Source organism: Myiozetetes cayanensis, unplaced genomic scaffold (genome assembly GCF_022539395.1).
Source record: "Myiozetetes cayanensis isolate MyiCay16 unplaced genomic scaffold, myiCay2020 scf577, whole genome shotgun sequence".
Lineage (NCBI taxonomy): Eukaryota > Metazoa > Chordata > Aves > Passeriformes > Tyrannidae > Myiozetetes > Myiozetetes cayanensis.
The window spans coordinates 1-23,442 of record NW_026087828.1 but is presented as its reverse complement, the minus strand read 5'-3'; the positions used below and the strand labels follow the sequence as shown (position 1 = coordinate 23,442).

The 23,442-nt window shown below is 63.6% G+C and overlaps 1 protein-coding gene across 1 annotated transcript; it reads right to left on the bottom strand.

The window, feature by feature from the left end:
* Window positions 1-1,174: 1,174 nt before the first annotated feature.
* Window positions 1,175-23,439, bottom strand: LOC126650187 (symplekin-like; the record flags this gene model as incomplete). Its single annotated transcript, XM_050334720.1, has 16 exons — window positions 1,175-1,182; window positions 1,934-2,000; window positions 2,230-2,241; window positions 3,611-3,769; window positions 6,094-6,111; window positions 6,707-6,894; window positions 7,778-7,879; window positions 9,640-9,730; window positions 10,586-10,686; window positions 12,045-12,153; window positions 12,883-13,043; window positions 14,389-14,536; window positions 16,909-17,022; window positions 17,108-17,189; window positions 23,016-23,065; window positions 23,365-23,439. Coding segments are annotated over 16 exons (1,485 nt in total), but the record flags the coding sequence as incomplete, so codon positions are not given.
* Between the last annotated feature and the right edge of the window lie 3 nt (window positions 23,440-23,442).

The following is a 23,442-nucleotide window of genomic DNA, read 5'->3' as shown; positions in this document are numbered from 1 at the left end:
AGGGGGCTTTGGGGGTGGGGCTCTCTCACAGAGGGGGAGGGGTCACCCAGCCCCCAAAAGGCCCAAGCCCCGCCCCTGCCGCTCAAGCCCTGCCCCTGAGATGAAGCCCCGCCCCCATGACCTCAAGCCCCGCCCCTTCCCTCCCAGGCCCCTGCCCCCACAATCAGACACGCCCCCCAAAGCTCCCTCCCACGCCTTTATTGAGCCCCCTCGGGGGTCCGGGGTCCCTGGGGGAGGGTCGGGGCCTCCACCCCTCAGCCCCTCGGTGGGCCTGGGGGATGGCGAGCCCCCGGGGCCCTCGGCCTGCGTGCCCAGGGGCCCAGTGGGGCTGCCGGGAGGGGCGGCTCTGGGGGCCTGGAGGGGGCCCTGAGCCTGCGGGGGGTCCTGGGGGAGAGAAAGGGGGGTGTCAGACATTTGGGTGTCACCTCCTCTCAACACCCCCAAAAGGTGAGGGGGCACAAATTTTGGGGTTACAAAGATTGGGGGAGTTACAGATATTGAGGGGGATCAGAATGGTTCCCCACCCCCTAAAAAGGGGGTCACAGAGGGTGGGGGTTACAAACATTGGAGGGGGAGGGTCACAAACATGGGGGTGTCACAAATATTGGGGTGAAGAATGGTTCCCACCCCCTAAAAGGGGGTCACAGGGGCTGGGGTTGGGGGGTCACAAACTGGGGGTCACAAATATTGGGGGTCACAAACATTGGAGGGGGGTCACAAACATTGTGATGGGGGTCAGAATGGCCCCCACCTCTAAAAGGGGTCAGCAAACATTGAGGGGTGATCACAAATATTGGGAGGGGGGTCAGAAATGGCCCCCCACCCCTAAAAGGGGGTTCATGGGGTGTTTGGGGGCGGCCAAAATATTGGGGGTCACAAACATTGGGGGAGGGGTCAGACATGGCCCCCCACCCCAAAAAAAAGGGGGTCAGAGGGGACTGGGGGGTCACAAACATTGAGTGGGGGTTGTCAGAAATAGCCCCCCACCCCCAAAAAGGGGGTCACAGGGGCTGGGGGATCACAAATGCTGGGGGTCACAAATATTGGGAGGTGGGTCGAAATGGCCCCCCACCCCAAAAAAAAAGGGGTCAGAGGGGGTCAGAGGGACTAGCAGATATTGAGAGGGGGTCACAAACATTGAGGGAGGGTCAGAATGCCCCCCAAAAAACGGGGGTCAGAGGACTGGGGAGATTGGGGGGTCACAAACATTGAGGGGGTCAGAAATGGCCCCCACCCCCAAAACGGGGTCAGAGGGGACTGGGGAGATTGGGGGTCACCTACCTTGGGGGTCCCACGAGGGTCCAGGGTGGCGTCAGGGGGACCCTCCCCCGAGCTCTCCTCATCCTCGGGACGCTGATGAAGATGGGGGCTCCAATCGGCCCCCTGCCCCCCAGCTCCGGGGGCCTCTGGGGGAGGAGCCTGAGCTGGGACCCCCGGGGCTGGGGTGCTGCCCCCCTTGGCCTTGGGCTCCTCCTCGGGGGTCTCTTGGGGGCTTCTCCTGGGGGGAGGGGGTGTAAATGAGGGACTTGGGGGCCCCCTGACCCCCTACCCCCCACACACAGCTCCCCCAGCTGGGCTGGGGCACCCCTGACCCTCCCCACCCCTCTGTGTACCCCCCTCTTTGGGTGGTCCCAGGGGGTCCCCCTTTCCCCCTCCCGGGTGGTCCCAGGGGTCACCCCTGACCCCCAGATGGTCCCAGGGGGTCATCCCTGATCCCCTCACCTCCTTGGGGTCACCCTGTCCTCCCCACCTCAGGTGGTCCCAGGGGGTCCCTCCCCCACCCAAGGGGTCCCAGGTGCCCCCCGCCCCCCACAAATGGTCCCAGGAGGTCACCCTGTCTCTCCCCCAAGTGGTCCCTCCCCTCCCCTTTGGGTGGTCCCAGGGGTTCCCTCCCCTTTGGGTGGTCCCAGGTGCCCCCCAAGGCCCCCCTCACCTCTCCCGGGGTCCCTCCCGGGGTCGTGGCGAGCGGAGGCCTCGAGCACGGCCATGGTGGAGAGGGGATGTGCGCTGCTGGGGGGAGGGGGTTAAAACCTCAGAGACCCCCAGGACCCCCAGAGCCCCACGACCCCCAGAGCCCCCAGGACCCCAGGGACCCCCAGAAACCCCCACGGACCACCCCGGGGATGTGCGCTTGCTGGGGGAGAGGGGTTAAAAACCTCAGAGACCCCCAGAAACCCCCAGAACCCCCCACGACCCCCAGAGCCCCCAGGACCCCCAGAACCCCCAGGGGATGTGCGCTTGCTGGGGAGGAGGGGTTAAACACAGCTCAGACCCCCAGAAGCCCCTAGAACCCCCGAACCCCAGGGACCCCCAGAACCCCAGGGACCCCTGACGTGGGCCAGCAGAGGCTCCCCAAATGACCCCCCAGACCCCAAATAACCCCCCAGACCCCAAATAACCCCAAATAACCCCAAATAACCCCCCAGACCCCAAATAACCCCAAATAACCCCCCAAACACCTGGTGTGGGGTGAGGGCCCTGACGTGGGCCAGCAGGGGCTCCCCAAATAACCCCAAATAACCCCCCCAGACCCCAAATAACCCCAAATAACCCCATAAACACCTGGTGTGGGGTGAGGGCCCTGACGTGGGCCAGCAGGGGCTCCCCAAATAACCCCAAATAACCCCAAATAACCCCAAATAAACCCCATAAACACCTGGTGTGGGGTGAGGGCCCTGACGTGAGCAGCAGGCTCCCAAATAACCCCAAATAACCCCAAATAACCCCAAATAAACCCCATAAACACCTGGTGTGGGGTGAGGGCCCTGACGTGGGCCAGCAGGGGCTCCCCAAATAACCCCAAATAACCCCCAGACCCCAAATAGCCCCCAAACACCTGGTGTGGGGTGAGGGCCCTGACGTGGGCCAGCAGGGCTCCCAATCAATCCCCCAGACCCCAAATACAACCCAAATAAACCCCATAAACACCTGGTGTGGGGTGAGGGCCCCTGACGTAGATCAGCAGGGGCTCCCAAATAACCCCAAATAACCCCCCCAGACCCCAAATAACCCCCCCAGACCCCATAAACACCTGGTGTGGGGTGAGGGCCCTGACGTGGGCCAGCAGGGGCTCCCCAAATAACCCCAAATAACCCCCCCAGACCCCAAATAGCCCCCCAAACACCTGGTGTGGGGTGAGGGCCCTGACGTGGGCCAGCAGGGGCTCCCCAAATAACCCCCCAGACCCCAAATAACCCCAAATAACCCCAAATAAACCCCCCAAACACCTGGTGTGGGGTGAGGGCCCTGACGTGGGCCAGCAGGGGCTCCCCAAATAACCCCAAATAACCCCCCCAGACCCCAAATAACCCCAAATAACCCCATAAACACCTGGTGTGGGGTGAGGGCCCTGACGTGGGCCAGCAGGGGCTCCCAAATAACCCCGAAATAACCCCCCCAGACCCCAAATAACCCCAAATAAACCCCATAAACACCTGGTGAGGGGTGAGGGCCCTGACATGGGCCAGCAGGGGCTCCCCAAATAACCCCAAATAACCCCAAATAACCCGAAATAACCCCCATAAACACCTGGTGAGGGGTGAGGGCCCTGACGTGGGCCAGCAGGGGCTCCCCAAATAACCCCCCAGACCCCAAATAACCCCCCAAACACCTGGTGTGGGGTGAGGGCCCTGACGTGGGCCAGCAGGGGCTCCCTCAGCTCGGGGCACTTCTCGAAGACGGCGGCGAGCTGGGGGGGGGGCAACTGCAGGACCACCGGGAACGACTGGGGGCGAGTGCGCTGACAGCACTTGATGAACCCCTCCCACACCTTGGGGTGCTACCACACCTGGGGGGACACTCAGGGGTCAATGGGGTCACTCAGGGGTCAGGGTGCGCTGACAGCACTTGATGAACCCCTCCCACACCTTGGGGTGCTTCCACACCTGGGGAGGGGGGGTCAATGGGGTCACTCAGGGGTCAATGGGGTCACTCAGGGTCACTCAGGGTCACTCAGGGGTCAGGGTGCGCTGACAGCACTTGATGAACCCCTCCCACACCTTGGGGTGCTTCCACACCTGGGGGGACACTCAGGGGTCACTCAGGGGTCACTCAGGGGTCAATGGGGTCACTCAGGGGTCACTCAGGGGTCAATGGGGTCACACAGGGTCACAGGGGTCACTCAGGGGTCAATGGGGTCACTCAGGGGTCACTCAGGGGTCAATGGGGTCACTCAGGGGTCACACAGGGTCACACAGGGTCACTCAGGGGTCAATGGGGTCACTCAGGGTCACTCAGGGTCAGTCAGGGTCACTCAGGGGTCAATGGGGTCACTCAGGGGTCAATGGGGTCACACAGGGTCACTCAGGGGTCAATGGGGTCACTCAGGGTCAGTCAGGGTCACTCAGGGGTCAATGGGGTCACTCAGGGTCACTCAGGGGTCAATGGGGTCACTCAGGGGTCACTCAGGGTCAGTCAGGGGTCACTCAGGGTCAGTCAGGGTCACTCAGGGGTCAGGGTGCGCTGACAGCACTTGATGAACCCCTCCCACACCTTGGGGTGCTTCCACACCTGGGGGGACACTCAGGGGTCACTCAGGGGTCAATGGGGTCACTCAGGGGTCACTCAGGGTCACTCAGGGGTCAATGGGGTCACTCAGGGGTCACACAGGGTCACTCAGGGGTCACTCAGGGGTCACTCAGGGGTCACTCAGGGGTCACTCAGGGGTCAATGGGGTCACTCAGGGGTCACACAGGGTCACTCAGGGGTCAGGGTGCGCTGACAGCACTTGATGAACCCCTCCCACACCTTGGGGTGCTTCCACACCTGGGGGGACACTCAGGGGTCACTCAGGGGTCACTCAGGGGTCACTGGGGTCACTCAGGGTCACTCAGGGGTCACTCAGGGGTCAATGGGGTCAGTCAGGGTCACACAGGGTCACTCAGGGGTCAGGGTGCGCTGACAGCACTTGATGAACCCCTCCCACACCTTGGGGTGCTTCCACACCTGGGGGGGACACTCAGGGTCACTCAGGGGTCAATGGGGTCACTCAGGGTCACTCAGGGGTCACTCAGGGTCACTCAGGGTCACTCAGGGTCAGGGCGCTGACAGCACTTGATGAACCCTCCCACACCTTGGGGTGCTTCCACACCTGGGGGGCTGAGGGTCAATGGGGTCACACAGGGTCAATGGGGTCACTCAGGGGTCACTCAGGGGTCACACAGGGTCACTCGGGGTCACTCAGGGTCACTCAGGGGTCACTCAGGGTCACACAGGGGTCAATGGGGTCACTCAGGGTCAGTCAGGGTCACTCAGGGGTCAATGGGGTCACTCAGGGTCACTCAGGGTCAATGGGGTCACTCAGGGTCACTCAGGGTCAGTCAGGGTCACTCAGGTCATCAGAGTCACTCAGGGGTCAGGGTGCGCTGACAGCACTTGATGAACCCCTCCCACACCTTGGGGTGCTTCCACACCTGGGGGGACACTCAGGGGTCACTCAGGGGTCACTGGGGTCACTCAGGGGTCACTCAGGGTCACTCAGGGGTCAATGGGGTCACACAGGGTCACTCAGGGGTCAGGGTGCGCTGACAGCACTTGATGAACCCCTCCCACACCTGGGGTGCTTCCACACCTGGGGGACACTCAGAGGTCACTCAGGGGTCAATGGGTCACCAGGGTCACTCAGGGTCACTCAGGGTCACTCAGGGGTCACCAGGTGGGTCACTCAGGTCACTCAGGGGTCACTCAGGGGTCAGGGTGCTGACAGCACTTGATGAACCCTCCCACACCTTGGGGTGCTTCCACACCTGGGGGGGTCAATGGGGTCACTCAGGGGTCAATGGGGTCACTCAGGGGTCAATGGGGTCACTCAGGGTCACTCAGGGGTCACTCAGGGGTCAGGGTGCGCTGACAGCACTTGATGAACCCCTCCCACACCTTGGGGTGCTTCCACACCTGGGGGGACACTCAGGGGTCACTCAGGGGTCAATGGGGTCACTCAGGGTCACTCAGGGTCACTCAGGGGTCAGTGGGGTCACTCAGGGGTCAATGGGGTCACTCAGGGGTCACTCAGGGTCACAGGGGTCACTCAGGGTCACTCAGGGGTCACTCAGGGGTCAGGGTGCGCTGACAGCACTTGATGAACCCCTCCCACACCTTGGGGTGCTTCCACACCTGGGGGGGTCACAGATGGACACACAGATGGACACCCAGATGGACACACACCCAGATGGACACACAAGGACAGATGGACAGGCAGAAGGACAAATGGACACACAGACACCCTGACCTGTCTGATGATGAGCCGGGACAGCACGGTCGTGATGAAGCCTCCCAGGTGGGGGGGACACCCAGATGGACACACAGATGGACAGATGGACACCCAGACAGATGGACACCCAGATGGACACACAGATGGACACCCAGATGGACACACATACCTGTTTCATGATGAGCCTGGACAGCACGTTCATCACAAACCCCCCCAGGCGTGGGTACGATGCCAGTGCCTGTATCACAGTTCTCATCAGCAGCACGGGCAGGGACACACACATGGACAGATGGACACACAGATGGACAGATGGACACACAGATGGACACACTGACCTGTTTCATGATCAGCCTGGAGAGCACATTCATCACAAACCCCCCAAGGCGAGGATAGGATGCCAGTGCCTGTATGACAGTTCTCATCAGCAGCACGGGCAGGGATGGACACACACATGGACACACACACAGATGGATGATGGACAGACAGACACACCCATACCTGTTTCATGATCAGCCTGGACAGGACATTCATCACAAAGCCCCCCAGGCGAGGATACGATGCCAGGGCCTGTATGACAGTTCTCATCAGCAGCACGGGCAGGGGGTTCTGCTCCAGCAGCTGCTGCAGCGCCACGGCCAACACCTCTGATGTGTACACATTGCGCTCAGCAAAGCACAGGTTGGTGGCTGGGGGGAAAACAACAGGGAATTATCCATGGGAATTATCCCTGGGAATCACCCCCAGGGTGTACACATTGCACTCAGCAAAGCACAGGTTGGTGGCTGCAGGGAAAACAACAGGGATTATCCATGGGAATGATCCCTGGGGTGTACACATTGCGCTCAGCAAAGCACAGGTTGGTGGCTGGGGAGAAAACAGGGATTATCCATGGGAATTATCCATGGGAATGACCCCCAGGGTGTACACATTGCGCTCAGCAAAGCACAGGTTGGTGGCTGTGGAGAAAACAACAGGGAAAACAACAGGGATTATCCATGGGAATGACCCACAGGGTGTACATATTGCGCTCAGCGAAGCACAGGTTGGTGGCTGCGGGGAAAACAGGGAATTATCCATGGGAATTATCCCTGGGAATCACCCCCACCCCCAGGAATCACCCCCAGGGTGTACACATTGCGCTCAGCAAAGCACAGGTTGGTGGCTGGGGGGAAAACAACAGGGAATTATCCCTGGGAATCACCCTCGAGAATCGCCCACTGGGAATCACCCCTGGGAATTATCCCTGGGAGTCACCCCTGGGAATCAGCACCAGGAATCAGCACCAGGAATCAGCACCAAGAATGATCCCTGGGAATTATCCCTGGGAATCACCCCCAGGAATCACCCCCAGGAATTATCCCTGGGAGTCACCCCTGGGAATCAGCACCAAGAATGATCCCTGGGAATTATCCCTGGGAATCACCCCCAGGAATCATCCCCAGGAGTTCCCCCACGAGGCTGCTCGGAGCACGGGACGAGCTCCGGGTGGGGGGAATTCCGGGGGGAATTTTGGGGTGGGAAGGGAGGAAGTGGCTCCCCCCTGGATGTCCCCCCGCTGTCCCCACGCACCCTTGATGATGGATTTCATGTCACACTTGCTGGAGTCGATGTTGTGCAGGGCCACCAAGAGCTCCCCCGGGTTCAGCGGAGACACCGAGGACGAGCCGTCACCTGCGGGGATGGGGGGGGTCAGGGGACACCCGGAGTGAGGGGGAGGGGACACCCAGGGGTGAGGGACAGGGGGGACAGGGGACAGGGGTGAAGGGACAGGGGACACACAGGGGAGGTGGGGACAGGGGACACAGGGGGTGAGGGGACAGGGGGGACATGGGGAGACACCGGGGTCAGGGGACAGGGGGATCAGGGGGGTGAGGGGACAGGGGGACACAGGGGAAGTGAGGGGACAGGGGGGACACCCGGAGGCAGTGTGGGGACAGGGGGCACAGAGGGACACATGGGGGTGAGGGGACAGGGTGGGGACAGGGGGGTGAGGGGACAGGGGGGCACACCCAGAGGGGTCAGGGGACAGGGGGGACACACAGGGGGTGAGGGGACAGGGGGGACACGGGGGTGTGAAGGGACAGGGGGGACAGGGGGGACACAGGGGGGACAGGGGGATAGGGGGGACATCCAGGGGGTGAGGGGACAGGGGGAAACCCGGGGGCAGTGTGGGGACAGGGGACACAGAGGGACACACGGGGGTGGGGTGAGGGGACAGGGGGACACGTCCAGAGGTTGTGAGGGGACAGGGCCACTGTCCCCACCCCAGAGATGTCCCCCAGGGATGGCCCACACTGTCCCCACCCCCAGGGATGTCCCACACTGTCCCCACCCCCGGGGAGGTGCCACCCCAGGGATGTCCCCATGGTGAGCACTGGGACTGTCCCCAGGGATGTCCCACCCCAGGGATGTCCCCCAGGGATGTCCACCCTGTCCCCACCCCCAGGGATGTCCCTTGTCCCCATGGTGAGCACTGGGACTGTCCCCAGGGATGTCCCACCCCCAGGGATGTCCCCCAGGGATGTCCCAAACTGTCCCCACCCCGGGGATGTCCCACCCTGTCCCCACCCCCAGGGATGTCCCCTGTCCCCATGGTGAGCACTGGGACTGTCCCCAGGGATGTCCCACCCCCAGGGTTGTCCCCCAGGGATGTCCCAAACTGTCCCCACCCCAGGGATGTCCCACCCTGTCCCCACCCCCAGGGATGTCCCACCCTGTCCCCCTTTGGTGAGCACTGGGACTGTCCCCAGGGATGTCGCACACTGTCCCCACCCCAGGGATGTCCCCATGATGAGCACTGGGACTGTCCCCAGGGATGTCCCACCCCCAGGGATGTCCCCCAGGGATGTCCCAAACTGTCCCCACCCCAGGGATGTCCCACCCCCAGGGATGTCCCAAACTGTCCCCACCCCGGGGATGTCCCACCCCCAGGGATGTCCCCTGTCCCCTTGGTGAGCACTGGGACTGTCCCCAGGGATGTCGCACACTGTCCCCACCCTGGGGATGTCCCATCCCGGGGATGTCCCACACTGTCCCCATGCTGTCCCCATGTCCCCTCACTGCGCTGTGTCCCCTCACTGTCCCCATGTCCCCACATGGTCCCCAGACTGTCCCCATGTCCCCTCATTGTCCCCATGGTGTCCCTAGGCTGTCCCCTCACCGTGCTGTGTCCCCATGTCCCTCATTGTCCCCATGGTGTCCCTAGGCTGTCCTCTCACTGCTGTGTCCCCAGCCTGTCCCCATGTCCCTCATTGTCCCCAGCTTGTCCCCATGTCCCCATGGTGTCCCCATGTCCCCATGGTGTCCCCATGTCCCCACGGTGTCCCCATGGTGTCCCCACGGTGTCCCCTCATCATGCTGTGTCCCCATGTCCCCACACTGTCCCCATGTCCCCATGGTGTCCCCATGGTGTCCCCAGGTTGTCCCCTCACCGTGCTGTGTCCCCAGCAGTCGATTGAAAACCTCCTTGACCACGATGGGGTTGAGTTTGATGAGTTTGGGCAGCGCCTGAATCACCTCTTTCTGCCCCAAAACAGCGCCCATCAGACGGGACACCACGGGGACACCGTGGGGACACAGGGGGGACACAGGGGACACAGAGAGGGGACAGAGGGGACACAGAGGGGACACACAGAGGGGACACACAGGGGACACACAGGGGACACACAGGGGACACCATGGGGACACCGTGGGGACACACACAGGACACACAGGGGACACACACAGGACACACAGGGGACACACAGGGGACACACACAGGACACACAGGGGACACACAGGGGACACACAGGGACACACAGAGAGGGGACAGGAGAGGACACAGAGGGGACAGGAAGGGACAGGAGGGGACAGGAGGGGCACAGAGGGGACAGAGGGGACACAGAGGGGACAGGAGGGGACAGAGGTGACACAGAGGTGACAGAGGTGACAGAGGGGACACAGAGGGGACAGAGGTGACAGGAGGTGACACAGAGGGGACAGGAGGTGACACAGAGGGGACACAGAGGGGACAGGAGGTGACAGGGGTGACACAGAGGTGACAGGGGTGACACAGGTGACACAGAGGTGACACAGAGGTGACAGGAGGTGACAGAGGTGACACAGAGAGCACAGAGGTGACAGAGAGAACAGAGGTTACAGGAGGTGACACAGAGGTGACACAGAGGTGACAGGGGGACACAGGTGACACAGAGGTGACAGAGGGGACACAGAGGGGACAGGAGGTGACACAGAGGGGACACAGAGGGGACAGGAGGTGACAGGAGGTGACATAGGTGACACAGGTGACACAGAGGGGACACGGAGGTGACACAGAGGGGACACAGAGGGGACAGGGGTGACACAGGTGACACGAGGTGACAGAGGGCACGTCCCGACCTTCTCGAGCCCGTTGAGGACGGGGATGAGGAACCGAACGTCCGGCAGGCGCTTGTGGTACAGGTCACGCACCCGGCGCACCAGCTCAGGGGAGGGGGGCACTGCGGGGACAGGGACACACCAGTGACATCCCAGTGACCCCCAGTGACATCCCAGTAACCCTCAGTAACAGCCCAGTAACCCCCAGTGACCCCTGATCCCTCCCAGTACAGGTCACGCACCCGGCGCACCAGCTCAGGGGAGGGGGGCACTGCGGGGACAGGGACAGACCAGTGACCCCCAGTGACATCCCAGTAACCCTCAGTGACAGCCCAGTAACCCCCAGTGACCCCCAGTGACCCCTGATCCCTCCCAGTACAGGTCACGCACCAGGCGCACCAGCTCGGGGGAGGGGGGCACTGCGGGGACAGGGACAGACCAGTGACATCCCAGTAACCCCCAGTGACATCCCAGTAACCCTCAGTAACATCCCAGTAACCCCCAGTGACCCCCAGTGACCCCTGATCCCTCCCAGTACAGGTCACGCACCAGGCGCACCAGCTCGGGGGAGGGGGCACTGCGGGGACAGGGACAGACCAGTGACCCCCAGTGACAGTCCAGTAACCCTCAGTAACATCCCAGTAACCCCCAGTGACCCCTGATCCCTCCCAGTACAGGTCACGCACCCGGCGCACCAGCTCGGGGGAGGGGGGCACTGCGGGGACAATGACAGACCAGTAACATCCCAGAGACAGTGCTCCCAGTGCTCCCAGTAACCCCCAGTGACCCCTGATCCCTCCCAGTACAGGTCATGCACCCGGCGCACCAGCTCGGGGGAGGGGGGCACTGTGGGGACAGGGACACACCAGTGACCCCCAGTAACCCCCACTGACCCCTCCCAGTGCCCCCAGTGCCCTCCCAGTGCCCCCAGTCCCTCCCAGTGCCCTCCCAGTGCCCACCCTTGTCGGTGAGGCTGTGCAGGCAGCGCGTCACGAGGGTCTTGGCGCCCTTGGGACAGTTCCCCCCCAGTGCCCTCCCAGTGCTCCCAGTGCCCCCAGCTCCCCCCAGTGCCCACCCAGTCCCCCCAGTCCCTCCCAGTGCCCCCAGTGCCCACCCTTGTCGGTGAGGCTGTGCAGGCAGCGCGTCACGAGGGTCTCGGCGCCCCTGGGACAGTTCCCCCACTGCCCCCAGTGCCCTCCCAGTGCCCTCCCAGTGCTCCCAGTGCCCCAGCATCCCCCCAGTGCCCACCCAGTACCCTCCCAGTGCCCTCAGTGCCCTCCCAGCACCCCCCCAGTCCCTCCCAGTGCCCCCAGTGCCCACCCTTGTCGGTGAGGCTGTGCAGGCAGCGCGTCACGAGGGTCTCGGCGCCCTTGGGACAGTTCCCCCCCAGTGCCCTCCCAGCACCCCCCCAGTCCCTCCCAGTGCCCCCAGTCCCTCCCAGTGCCCTCCCAGTGCCCTCCCAGTCCCTCCCAGTGCCCACCCTTGTCGGTGAGGCTGTGCAGGCAGCGCGTCACGAGGGTCTCAGCGCCCTTGGGACAGTTCTCCACCAGCAGCAGCAGCTCCGGGGAGTTCATGCCCATCCCACGGATCTGTCACCAGAGACACCCTGATGTCACCGATGTCCCCAAGGTCCTCAGGGTCCCCAATGTCCCCAGGGTACCCAGGGGAGTTCATGTTCATCCCACGGATCTGTCACCAGGGACACACCAATGTCCCCAATGTCCCCAGGGTCCCCAATGTCCCCAGGGTACCCAATCACCCCAGGGGAGTTCATGCCCATCCCATGGATCTGTCACCAGAGACACCCTGATGTCCCCAGTGTCCCCAAGGTCCCCAGGGTCCCCAAGCACCCCCAGGTGAGTTCATGCCCATCCTGCAGATCTGGGACAACGGGGACACCCTGATGTCCCCAAGGTCCCCAGGGTCCCCAATGTCCCCAGTGTCCCCAGGGTCCCCACTGTCCCCAGGGTCCGCAGCATCCCCAATGTCCCCGGTGTCCCCACTGTCCCCACTGTCCCCAATGTCCCCGTGTCCCCACTGTCCCCACTGTCCCCCCTCTCATGGGCTGCTCGATGACCCTGAGCACGGTGTCCCCATGTCCCCATTGTCCCTGTGTCCCCAATGTCCCCATTGTCCCCACTGTCCCCTCTCTCACAGGCTGCTCGATGACCCTGAGCACGGTGCGTTTGATGTCAGCGATGCCCTCGGTGTCCCCACGTCCCTGTGTCCCCATGTCCCTGTGTCCCCATGTCCCCAGTGTCCCCATGTCCCCAGTGTCCCCATTCCCCCTGATGTCCCCCCCATGTCCCCCAGCTCACGGGCTGCTCGATGACCCTGAGCACGGTGCGTTTGATGTCGGCGATGGCCTCGGTGTAGACGGCCGCCAGCTCGTGGATCAGCCGGTGATTGAGGGGCAGCAGCGCCAGGTACAGGTACAGGCACTGCCGGATCGTCTCCTCCGTCCAGGGGGCTGCCACCTCTGAGGGGACACCAAACAGGGGTGTGACACCAGAATGGGGGTGTGACACTGGATTGGGGGGTGTTTGAGGGGCAGGTACAGGCACAGGCACTGCCGGATCGTCTCCTCCGTCCAGGGGGCTGCCACCTCTGAGGGGACACCGGGCCAAGGGGTGTGACACCAGAATGGGGGTGTGACACCGATTGGGGGTGTGACACCAGAACAGGGGTGTGACATCAGGTGTGACACCGGATTGGGGGGTGATTGAGGGGCAGCAGTGCCAGGTACAGGTACAGGCACTGCCGGATCGTCTCCTCTGTCCAGGGGGCTGCCACCTCTGAGGGGACACCAGGACAGGGGTGTGACATCAGGACAGGGGTGTGACATCAGGTGTGACACCGGAATGGGGGTGTGACACTGGATTGGGGTGTGACACCGGATTGGGGGGTGATTGAGGGGCAGCAGTGCCAGGTACAGGTACAGGCACTGCCGGATCGTCTCCTCCGTCCAGGGCGCTGCCACCTCTGAGGGGACACCAAACAGGGGTGTGACACTGGATTGGGGTGTGACATCAGGTGTGACACCGGATTGGGGGTGTGACACTGGATTGGGGGGTGTGACACTGGATTGAGGTGTAGGCATCAGGTGTGACACTGCCGAATGGGGTGTGACACCAGAATGGGGGTGTGACATCAGGTGTGACACTGGATTGGGGGGTGTGACATCAGGTGTGACACTGGATTGGGGGGTGTGACACCAGAACAGGGGTGTGACATCAGGTGTGACACCGGATTGGGGGTGTGACACTGGATTGGGGGGTGTGACACTGGATTGGGGGTGTGACATCAGGTGTGACACCAGAATGGGGGTGTGACACCAGAATGGGGGTGTGACACCAGACTGGGGAGGGACACCAGCTTGGGGGGTGGCACAAGGAGATCTCCCCACCCCAGAGATCTCCAACCCCACAACGTCCCACAGTGCCCCCACCCCACAATGTCCCACCCCAAGGATCTCCCATCCCAAGATCTCCCACCCTAAAGATCTCCACCCCAAAGGATCTCCCACCCTAAAGATCTCCCACCCCAAAGGATCTCCCACCCTAAAGATCTCCCATCCCAAAGGATCTCCCATCCCAAAGGATCTCCCACCCTAAAGATCTCCCATCCCAAAGGATCTCCCACCCCAAAGGATCTCCCACCCCAAAGGATCTCCCACCCCAAAGGATCTCCCACCCCACAATTTCCCACCCAAGATCTCCCATCCCAGAGATCTCCCCCCACAACATCCCAGCCCAGAAATCTCCCCCCCCATGGATGTCCCACCCCATGGATGTCCCACCCCATGGACGCCCCCCCCGTGTCACCTGTGTCCTTGTCGGCCCCGAAGAGCACGGAGGGGGGGTTGGGGTGCACGAGGAGCTGCAGGTAATTGAGGGCGAACTTCTCCACGTACTCCCTCAGCTGCTCCTTCTCGTACATGCGCTTGATGAACAGCAGGGCCTGCTGCCTCACCTGGGGGCACAGCGGCACTCAGGGTACCTGCAACGGCCTCACCCCACAGATCTGCCACCCCACAGATCTGCCACCCCACAGATCTGCCACTCACAGGGCCTGCTGCCTCACCTGGGGGGACAGCAGCACTCAGGGTGCCTGCAATGGCCCCACTCCACAGATCTGCCACCCACAACGTCCCACCCCACAGATCTGCCACTCACAGGGCCTGCTGCCTCACCTGGGGGCACAGCGGCACTCAGGGTGCCTGCAACGGCCCCACCACAGAGATCTGCCACCCACAATGTCCCACCCCACAGATCTGCCACCCACAATGTCCCACAGTGTCCCCACCCCACAGATCTCCCACCCACAATGTCCCACAATGTCCCACCCCACAGATCTGCCACTCACAGGGCCTGCTGCCTCACCTGGGGGGACAGCAGCACTCAGGGTGCCTGCAACGGCCTCACCCCGGAGATCTGCCACCCCACAGATCTGCCACCCCACAGATCTGCCACCCCACAGATCTGCCACCCCACAGATCTGCCACCCACAGGGCCTGCTGCCTCACCTGGGGGCACAGCGGCACTCAGGGTGCCTGCAACGGCCCCACCCCACAGATCTGCCACCCACAATGTCCCACAGTGTCCCCACCCCACAGATCTGCCACCCACAACGTCCCACCCCACAGATCTGCCACCCTGGAGATCTGCCACCCCACAACGGCCCCACCCCAGAGATCTGCCACCCACAATGTCCCACAATGTCCCACCCCAGAGATCTCCCACCCACAATGTCCCACAGTGTCCCACCCCAGAGATCTGCCACCCCAGAGATCTGCCACCCACAATGTCCCACCCCACAGATCTGCCACCCACAATGTCCCACCCCGGAGATCTCCCACCCCACAATGTCCCACAGTGTCCCACCCCGGAGATCTGCCACCCTAGAGATCTGCCACTCACAACATCCCACCCCAGAGATCTCCCAGCCCGGAGATCTGCCACCCCGGAGATCTGCCACCCTGGAGATCTCCCACCCCACAATGTCCCACCCCGGAGATCTGCTACTCACAATGTCCCACCCCACAGATCTCCCACCCCACAGATCTCCCACCCCACAGATCTCCCACCCCACAGATCTCCCACCCACAACGTCCCACAGTGTCCCACCCCAGAGATTTCCCACCCACAACGGCCCCACCCCGGAGATCTGCCACCCTGGAGATCTGCCACCCCACAACGGTCCCACCCCACAGATCTGCCATCCCACAACGGTCCCACCCCACAGATCTGCCACCCCAGAGATCTGCCACCCTACAACGGCCCCACCCCACAGATCTGCCACCCCACAGATCTGCCACCCCAATGGTCCCACCCCACAGATCTGCACCCTGGAGATCTGCCACCCCTCAGATCTGCCACCCCACAACGGCCCCACCCCGGAGATCTGCCACCCACAATGTCCCACCCCGGAGATCTGCCACCCCAGAGATCTGCCACTCACAATGTCCCACCCCACAGATCTCCCACCCCACAATGTCCCACCCCGGAGATCTCCCATCCCAAGATCTCCCCCCACCACAGCATCCCACCCCAGAAATCTCCCCTCCAACATCCCACCCCAGAAATCTCCCACCCCACAACATCCCACCCCAGAAATCTCCCACCCCAGAAATCTCCCACCCCAGAAATCTCCCACCCCAGAAATCTCCCACCCCACAGATCTCCCACCCCACAGATCTCCCACCCCACAGATCTCCCCACCCCATGGATGTCCCACCCCACAACGGCCCCATCCCAGGGATCTCCCACCCCATGGATCTCCCCCCATGGATCTCCCACCCCATGGATCTCCCACTCCATGGATCTCCCACCCCATGGATCTCCCACCCCACGAATATCCCACCCCATGAATATCCCACCCCAGAAATCTCCCACCCCAGAGATCTCCCACCCCATGATCTCCCACCCCATAACGCCCCACCCCAGAAATCTCCCACCCCAGAAATCTCCCACCCCAGAGATCTCCCACCCCAGAGATCTCCCACCCCATGAATATCCCACCCCAGAAATCTCCCACCCCACAACATCCCACCCAGAAATCTCCCACTCCCAGAAATCTCCCACCCCAGAAATCTCCCACCCACAACATCCCACCCCAGAAATCTCCCACCCCACAACATCCCGCCCAGAAATCTCCCCTCCACAACATCCCACCCCAGAAATCTCCCATCCCACAATGTCCCACCCCATGGATCTCCCACCCCACAGATCTCCCACCCCAGAGATCTCCCACCCCAGAAATATCCCACCCCATGGATCTCCCACCCCATGGATCTCCCACCCCATGGATCTCCCCCCAGGCTGGGGACCCCCATGGCCCCCCACCTTGTCCTTCTCGTGGGAGCTGAGGTCGAGCAGCACGTGCAGGTACTGGAACTGCCGCGAGGGCCGCTTGAAGATCAGGTCCCTCAGCGTGGACATGCCCAGGTAGGTGCGGCTCTGGGGGCACAGGGGATGGTCCCTGGGGGTGTCCCCGGGGGCTGTGACCCCCCCCCAGCCCCGGGGGTGTCCCCAAGGTGCCCACCTCGTCCTCGCAGTACTTGCGGATGACCTCGAGGGCGCTCTCGGTGATGAGCGGGGCCTCCAGCACCACCTTGGTGAAGATCCTGGGGGCAGGGGGACACAGGGGGTCACTGGGGGTGTGGGGGACACCAGGGGGTCACTGGGGCGGGACAGGGGGACACCATGGGGGTCACTGGGGCTGGGGACATGGGGGACACCAGGTGTCATTGGGTGTGGGGGCACCAGGGGTTCACTGGGTGTGGGGGCACCAGGGTCACCGGGTGTCACCGGGAGTCACTGGGGGGACACAGGGGGTCACCGGGTGGGGGATATGGGGACACCAGGGGTGTCATTGGGGTGTGGGGGGCACTAGGGTGTCACTGGGGTGTGGGGGCACCAGGGGGTCACTGGGTGGGGGACACCAGGGGGTCACTGGGGTGGGGGACACCGGGGGCTGGCTGGGGTGTGGGAGACACAGGGGGTCACCAGGGTGTGGGGACACCAGGGGGTCACCGGGACAGGGGGACACCAGGGATCACCAGGGGTGGGGGACACCAGGGGGTCACTAGGGTGTCATTGGGGTGTGGGGACACCGGGGGTCACTGGGGACAGGGGGGACACCAGGGGGTCACCGGGGCAGGGGGGACACATGGGGTCACCAGGTGTGGGGACACAGGGGGTCACAGACAGGGGGACACCAGGGGGATCACCAGGGGGTGGGGACATAGGGGACACCTGGGGGTCACTGGGGTGGGGGACACTGGGGTCACTGGGGACAGGGGGACACCGGGGTCACCGGGGTGGGGGACACTGGGGGTCACTGGGGACAGGGGGACACCTGGGGTCACTGGGGGTGGGGACAGGGGGTGTCACTGGCAGGGGGACACCAGGGTGTCACTGGGGCTTGGGGACACCGGGGGTCACTGGGACAGGGGGGACACCAGGGTCACTGGGGCTTGGGGACACCGAACTGGGGACAGGGGGACACCAGGGGTCACCGGTGGGGGACACAGGGGGTCACTGGGGCAGGGGGACACGGGGGTCACCGGTGGGGGGACACTGGGGGTCACCGGGGTGGGGGACACCAGGGGGTCACCAGGCAGGGGGACAGGGGTGCTGGGTGTGGGGACACCAGGGGTGTCACTGGGGGTTGAACAGGGGACACTGGGGGTGACATCCCTGGGGACCCTCAAACATCCTGGTGGACCCAAAACATCCCTAGTGGCCCTATCCCATCCCAGTGTCCCCATCCCACCCCAGTGTCCCCAGAATATCCCACCCCAAATCTCCCACCCCACAACATCCCACCCCAGAAATCTCCCACCCCAGAAATCTCCACTCCCACAACATCCCACCCCAGAAATCTCCCCACCCCACAACATCCCCGCCCAGAAATCTCCCTCCACAACATCCCACCCCCAAATCTCCCATCCCACAATGTCCCACCTCATGGATCTCCCACCCCACAGACTCTCTACCCCAGAGATCTCCCACCCCAGAATATCTCCACCCATGGATCTCCTCCGCCCATGGATCTCCCACCCTACGGATCCCCCCCAGGTTGGGGACCCCCATGCCCCCACCTTGTCCTTCTCAGTGGGGCTGAGGTCGAGCAGCACGTGCAGGTACTGGAACTGCCACGAGCCGCTTGAAGATCAGGTCCTCAGCGTGCACATGCCCAGGCAGGTGCGGCCTGGGGCACAGGGATGGTCCCCTGGGGTGTCCTCCAGGGCTGTGACCCCCAGCCCGGGGGTGTCCCCAAGGTGCCCACCTCGTCCTCGCAGTACTTGGCGGATGACCTCGAGGGCGCTCTCGGTGATGAGCGGGGCCTCCAGCACCACCTTGGTGAAGATCCTGGGGGCAGGGGACACGGGGGTCACCGGTGTGGGGGACACTAGGGGTCACTGGGGCAGAGGGGGACAATGGGGTCACTGGGGGCTTGGGGACAGGGGGATCACCAGGGTGTGGGGACACCAGGGGTTCACTGGGGTGTGGGGGACACAGGGGGTCACCGGGGCAGGGGGGACACAGGGGGGTCACCGGTGTGGGGATACGGGGGACACCAGGGTGTCATTGGGGTGTGTGGGGACACCAGGGGTCACTGGGGCAGTGGGGACACCGGGGGCCATTGGGTGTGGGAGACACAGGGGGTCACTGGGGTGTGGGGACAACCAGGGGGTCACCGCAGGTGGGACACCAGGATCACCAGGGCGTGGGGGACACTAGGGGTCACCGAGGGTGTCATTGGGGTGTGGGGGACACCAGGGGTCACTGGGGCAGGGGGACACAGGGGGTCACCGGGTGGGGGACAATGGGGGGTCACCAGGGGTGGGGGGACACTGGGGGGTCACCAGGGGGTGGGGACACCAGGGGGTGTCATTGGGGCTTGGGGGACAATGGGGGGTCACTGGGGTGTGGGGGACACCGGGGGGGACACAGGGGGTCACTGGGGTGTGGGGGACACCTGGGGGTCACTGGGGTGTGGGGACACAGGGGGTCACTAGGGACAGGGGGAGCACCAGGGGGGTCACTAGGGCGGGGGACACAGGGGGTCACCGGGGTGTGGGGACACTGGGGGTCACCGGGGTGTGGGGACACCGGGGGGCCACTGGGGCTTGGGGACACAGGGGGTCACCAGGGGTGGGGACACGGGGGGACACCAGGTGTCATTGGGGTGTGGGGACACCAGGAGTGTCATTGGGGTGTGGGGACACAGGGGTCACTGGGGTGTGGGGACACAGGGGGTCACTGGGGTGTGGGGGACACAGGGGGTCACTGGGGGTGGGGGACACAGGGGGTCACTGGGCAGGGGGGACACCAGGGGTGTCATTGGGTGTGGGGACACTAGGGGGTGTCATTGGGGTGTGGGGACACCGGGGGTCATCGGGTGTGGGGACACAGGGGTCACTGGGGGTGTCACTGGGGTGTGGGGACACAGGGGGTCACCAGGGTGTGGGGACACCAGGGGGGTCACAGGGGTGTCAGGGGACACCAGGGGGTCACCGGGTGTGGGGGTACCAGGGGTCACCGGGGTGTGGGGGTCACCAGGGGTCACTGGGGTGTGGGGACACTGGGGGTCACCGGGCAAGGGGACACTGGGGGTCACCGGGCAAGGGGGACACTGGGGGTCACCGGGGTGTGGGGGACACGGGGGGTCACCGGGGCAGGGGGACACCAGGGGGTCACCGGGACAGGGGGACACCAGGGGATCACCAGGGGGTGGGGGACACCAGGGGGTCACCGAGGGTGTCATTGGGGTGGGGGTCACCAGGGGTTCACTGGGGTGTGGGGACACTGGGGGTCACCGGGCAGGGGGGACACAGGGGGTCACCGGGGTGTGGGGGACACTGGGGGTCACTGGGGCAGGGGGGACACCAGGGGGTCACCGGGACAGGGGGACACAGGGGGTCACTGGGGCAGGGGGGACACAGGGGTCACCGGGTGTGGGGACACTGGGGGTCACCAGGGTGGGGAGCACACCGGGGGTCACTGGGGCAGGGGGACACAGGGGGTCACTGGGGTAGGGGGACACTGGGGGTCACCGGGGTGTGGGGACACTGGGGGTCACCGGGTGTGGGGACACAGGGGTGTCATTGGGGTTTGGGGACACAGGGGGACACAGGGTGTCATTGGGGTGTGGGGGACACGGGGTGTCATTGGGGGTTGGGGACACAGGGGACACCGGGGGTGACATCCCTGGGGACCCCAAAACATCCCTGGTGGACCCAAAACATCCCTAGTGGCCCTATCCCATCCCAGTGTCCCCATCCCACCCCAGTGTCCCCATCCCACCCCAGTGTCCCCATCCCATCGTCCCCATCCTATCCCATCCCATCAATCCCATCCCATCCCATCCCAATGTCCCTATCCTGTCCCCATGTCCCTGTCCAGGTCCTACCCATCCTTCTGGTCGGGTTTCTCCTGCAGCCCCCCCAGGAGCCCGATCAGGCACTCGTCATAGCCCCATCCCATCCCATCCCATCCCATCCCATCCCATCCCATCCCATCCCATCCCATCCCAGTGACCCCATTACCCATCCTTCTGGTCTGGTTTCTCCTGCAGCCCCCAGCAGCCCGATCAGGCACTCGTCATAGCCCCATCCCATCCCATCCCATCCCATCCCATCCCATCCCATCCCATCCCATCCCAGTGTCCCCATCCCACCCCAGTGTCCCCATTACCCATCCTTCTGGTCTGGTTTCTCCTGCAGTCCCCCCAGGAGCCCGATCAGGCACTCGTCATAAACCCATCCCATCCCAGTGTCCCTATCCCATCCCAGTGTCCCCATTACCCATCCCATCCCATCCCATCCCATCCCATCCCATCCCAGTGTCCCTGTCCCTGTCCTACCCATCCTTCTGGTCTGGTTTCTCCTGCAGCCCCCCCAGCAGCCCGATCAGGCACTCGTCATAGCCCCATCCCATCCCATCCCATCCCATCCCATCCCATCCCATCAATCCCATCCCATCCCATCCCATCCCATCCCATCCCATCCCACCCCATCCCATCCCATCCCATCCCATCCCATCCCATCCCATCCCATCCCATCCCATCCCATCCCATCCCAATGTCCCCATCCCATCCCATCCCCATCCCATCCCATCCCATCCCATCCCAATGTCCCCATCCCATCCCATCCCATCCCATCCCATCCCAGTGTCCCCATTACCCATCCTTCTGGTCAGGTTTCTCCTGCAGCCCCCCCAGGAGCCCGATCAGGCACTCGTCATAGCCCCATCCCATCAATCCCATCCCATCCCATCCCAGCCCATCCCATCCCATCCCATCCCATCCCATCCCAGTGTCCCCATTACCCATCCTTCTGGTCAGGTTTCTCCTGCAGCCCCCTGAGCAGCCCGATCAGGCACTCGTCATAGCCCCATCCCAATGTCCCCATCCCATCCCATCCCATCCCATCCATCCCATCCCATCCCAGTGTCCCTGTCCCTGTCCTACCCATCCTTCTGGTCTGGTTTCTCCTGCAGCCCCCCCAGCAGCCCGATCAGGCACTCGTCGTAGCCCCATCCCATCCCATCCCATCCCATCCCATCCCATCCCATCCCATCCCATCCCATCCCAGTGTCCCCATGTCCCTGTCCCTGTCCTACCCATCCTTCTGGTCGGGTTTCTCCTGCAGCCCCCCCAGCAGCCCGATCAGGCACTCGTCATAGCCCCATCCCAATGTCCCCATCCCATCCCATCCCATCCCATCCCATCCCATCCCAGTGTCCCCATCCTGTCCCAGTGTCCCCATTACCCATCCTTCTGGTCTGGTTTCTCCTGCAGCCCCCCCAGCAGCCCGATCAGGCACTCGTCATAGCCCCATCCCATCCCATCCCATCCCAATGTCCCTATCCCATCCCAGTGACCCCATTACCCATCCTTCTGGTCGGGTTTCTCCTGCAGCCCCCCCAGCAGCCCGATCAGGCACTCGTCATAGCCCCATCCCATCCCATCCCATCCCATCCCATCCCATCCCATCCCATCCCATCCCAGTGTCCCTGTCCCTGTCCTACCCATCCTTCTGGTCTGGTTTCTCCTGCAGCCCCCCAGCAGCCCGATCAGGCACTCGTCGTAGCCCCATCCCATCCCATCCCATCCCATCCCATCCCATCCCAGTGTCCCTATCCCATCCCAGTGTCCCCATGTCCCTGTCCCTGTCCTACCCATCCTTCTGGTCGGTTTCTCCTGCAGCCCCCAGCAGCCCGATCAGGCACTCGTCATAGCCCCATCCCAATGTCCCCATCCCATCCCATCCCATCCCATCCCATCCATCCCAGTGTCCCCATCCTGTCCCAGTGTCCCCATTACCCATCCTTCTGGTCTGGTTTCTCCTGCAGCCCCCCAGCAGCCCGATCAGGCACTCGTCATAGCCCATCCCATCCCATCCCATCCCAATGTCCCCATCCCATCCCAGTGACCCCATTACCCATCCTTCTGGTCGGGTTTCTCCTGCAGCCCCCCCAGCAGCCCGATCAGGCACTCGTCGTAGCCCCATCCCATCCCATCCCATCCCATCCCATCCCATCCCATCCCATCCCATCCCAGTGTCCCTGTCCCTGTCCTACCCATCCTTCTGGTCTGGTTTCTCCTGCAGCCCCCCCAGCAGCCCGATCAGGCACTCGTCATAGCCCCATCCCATCCCATCCCATCCCATCCCATCCCATCCCATCCCATCGTCCCCATTACCCATCCCAGTGACCCCATCCTGTCCCAGTGACCCCATTACCCATCCTTCTGGTCAGGTTTCTCCTGCAGCCCCCCAGCAGCCCGATCAGGCACTCGTCGTAGCGCTCGGGGCCCGCCGGCGGCCGCGGCTCCCGCGCCAGGAACGCGTTGTACTCGTGGAAGAGCCA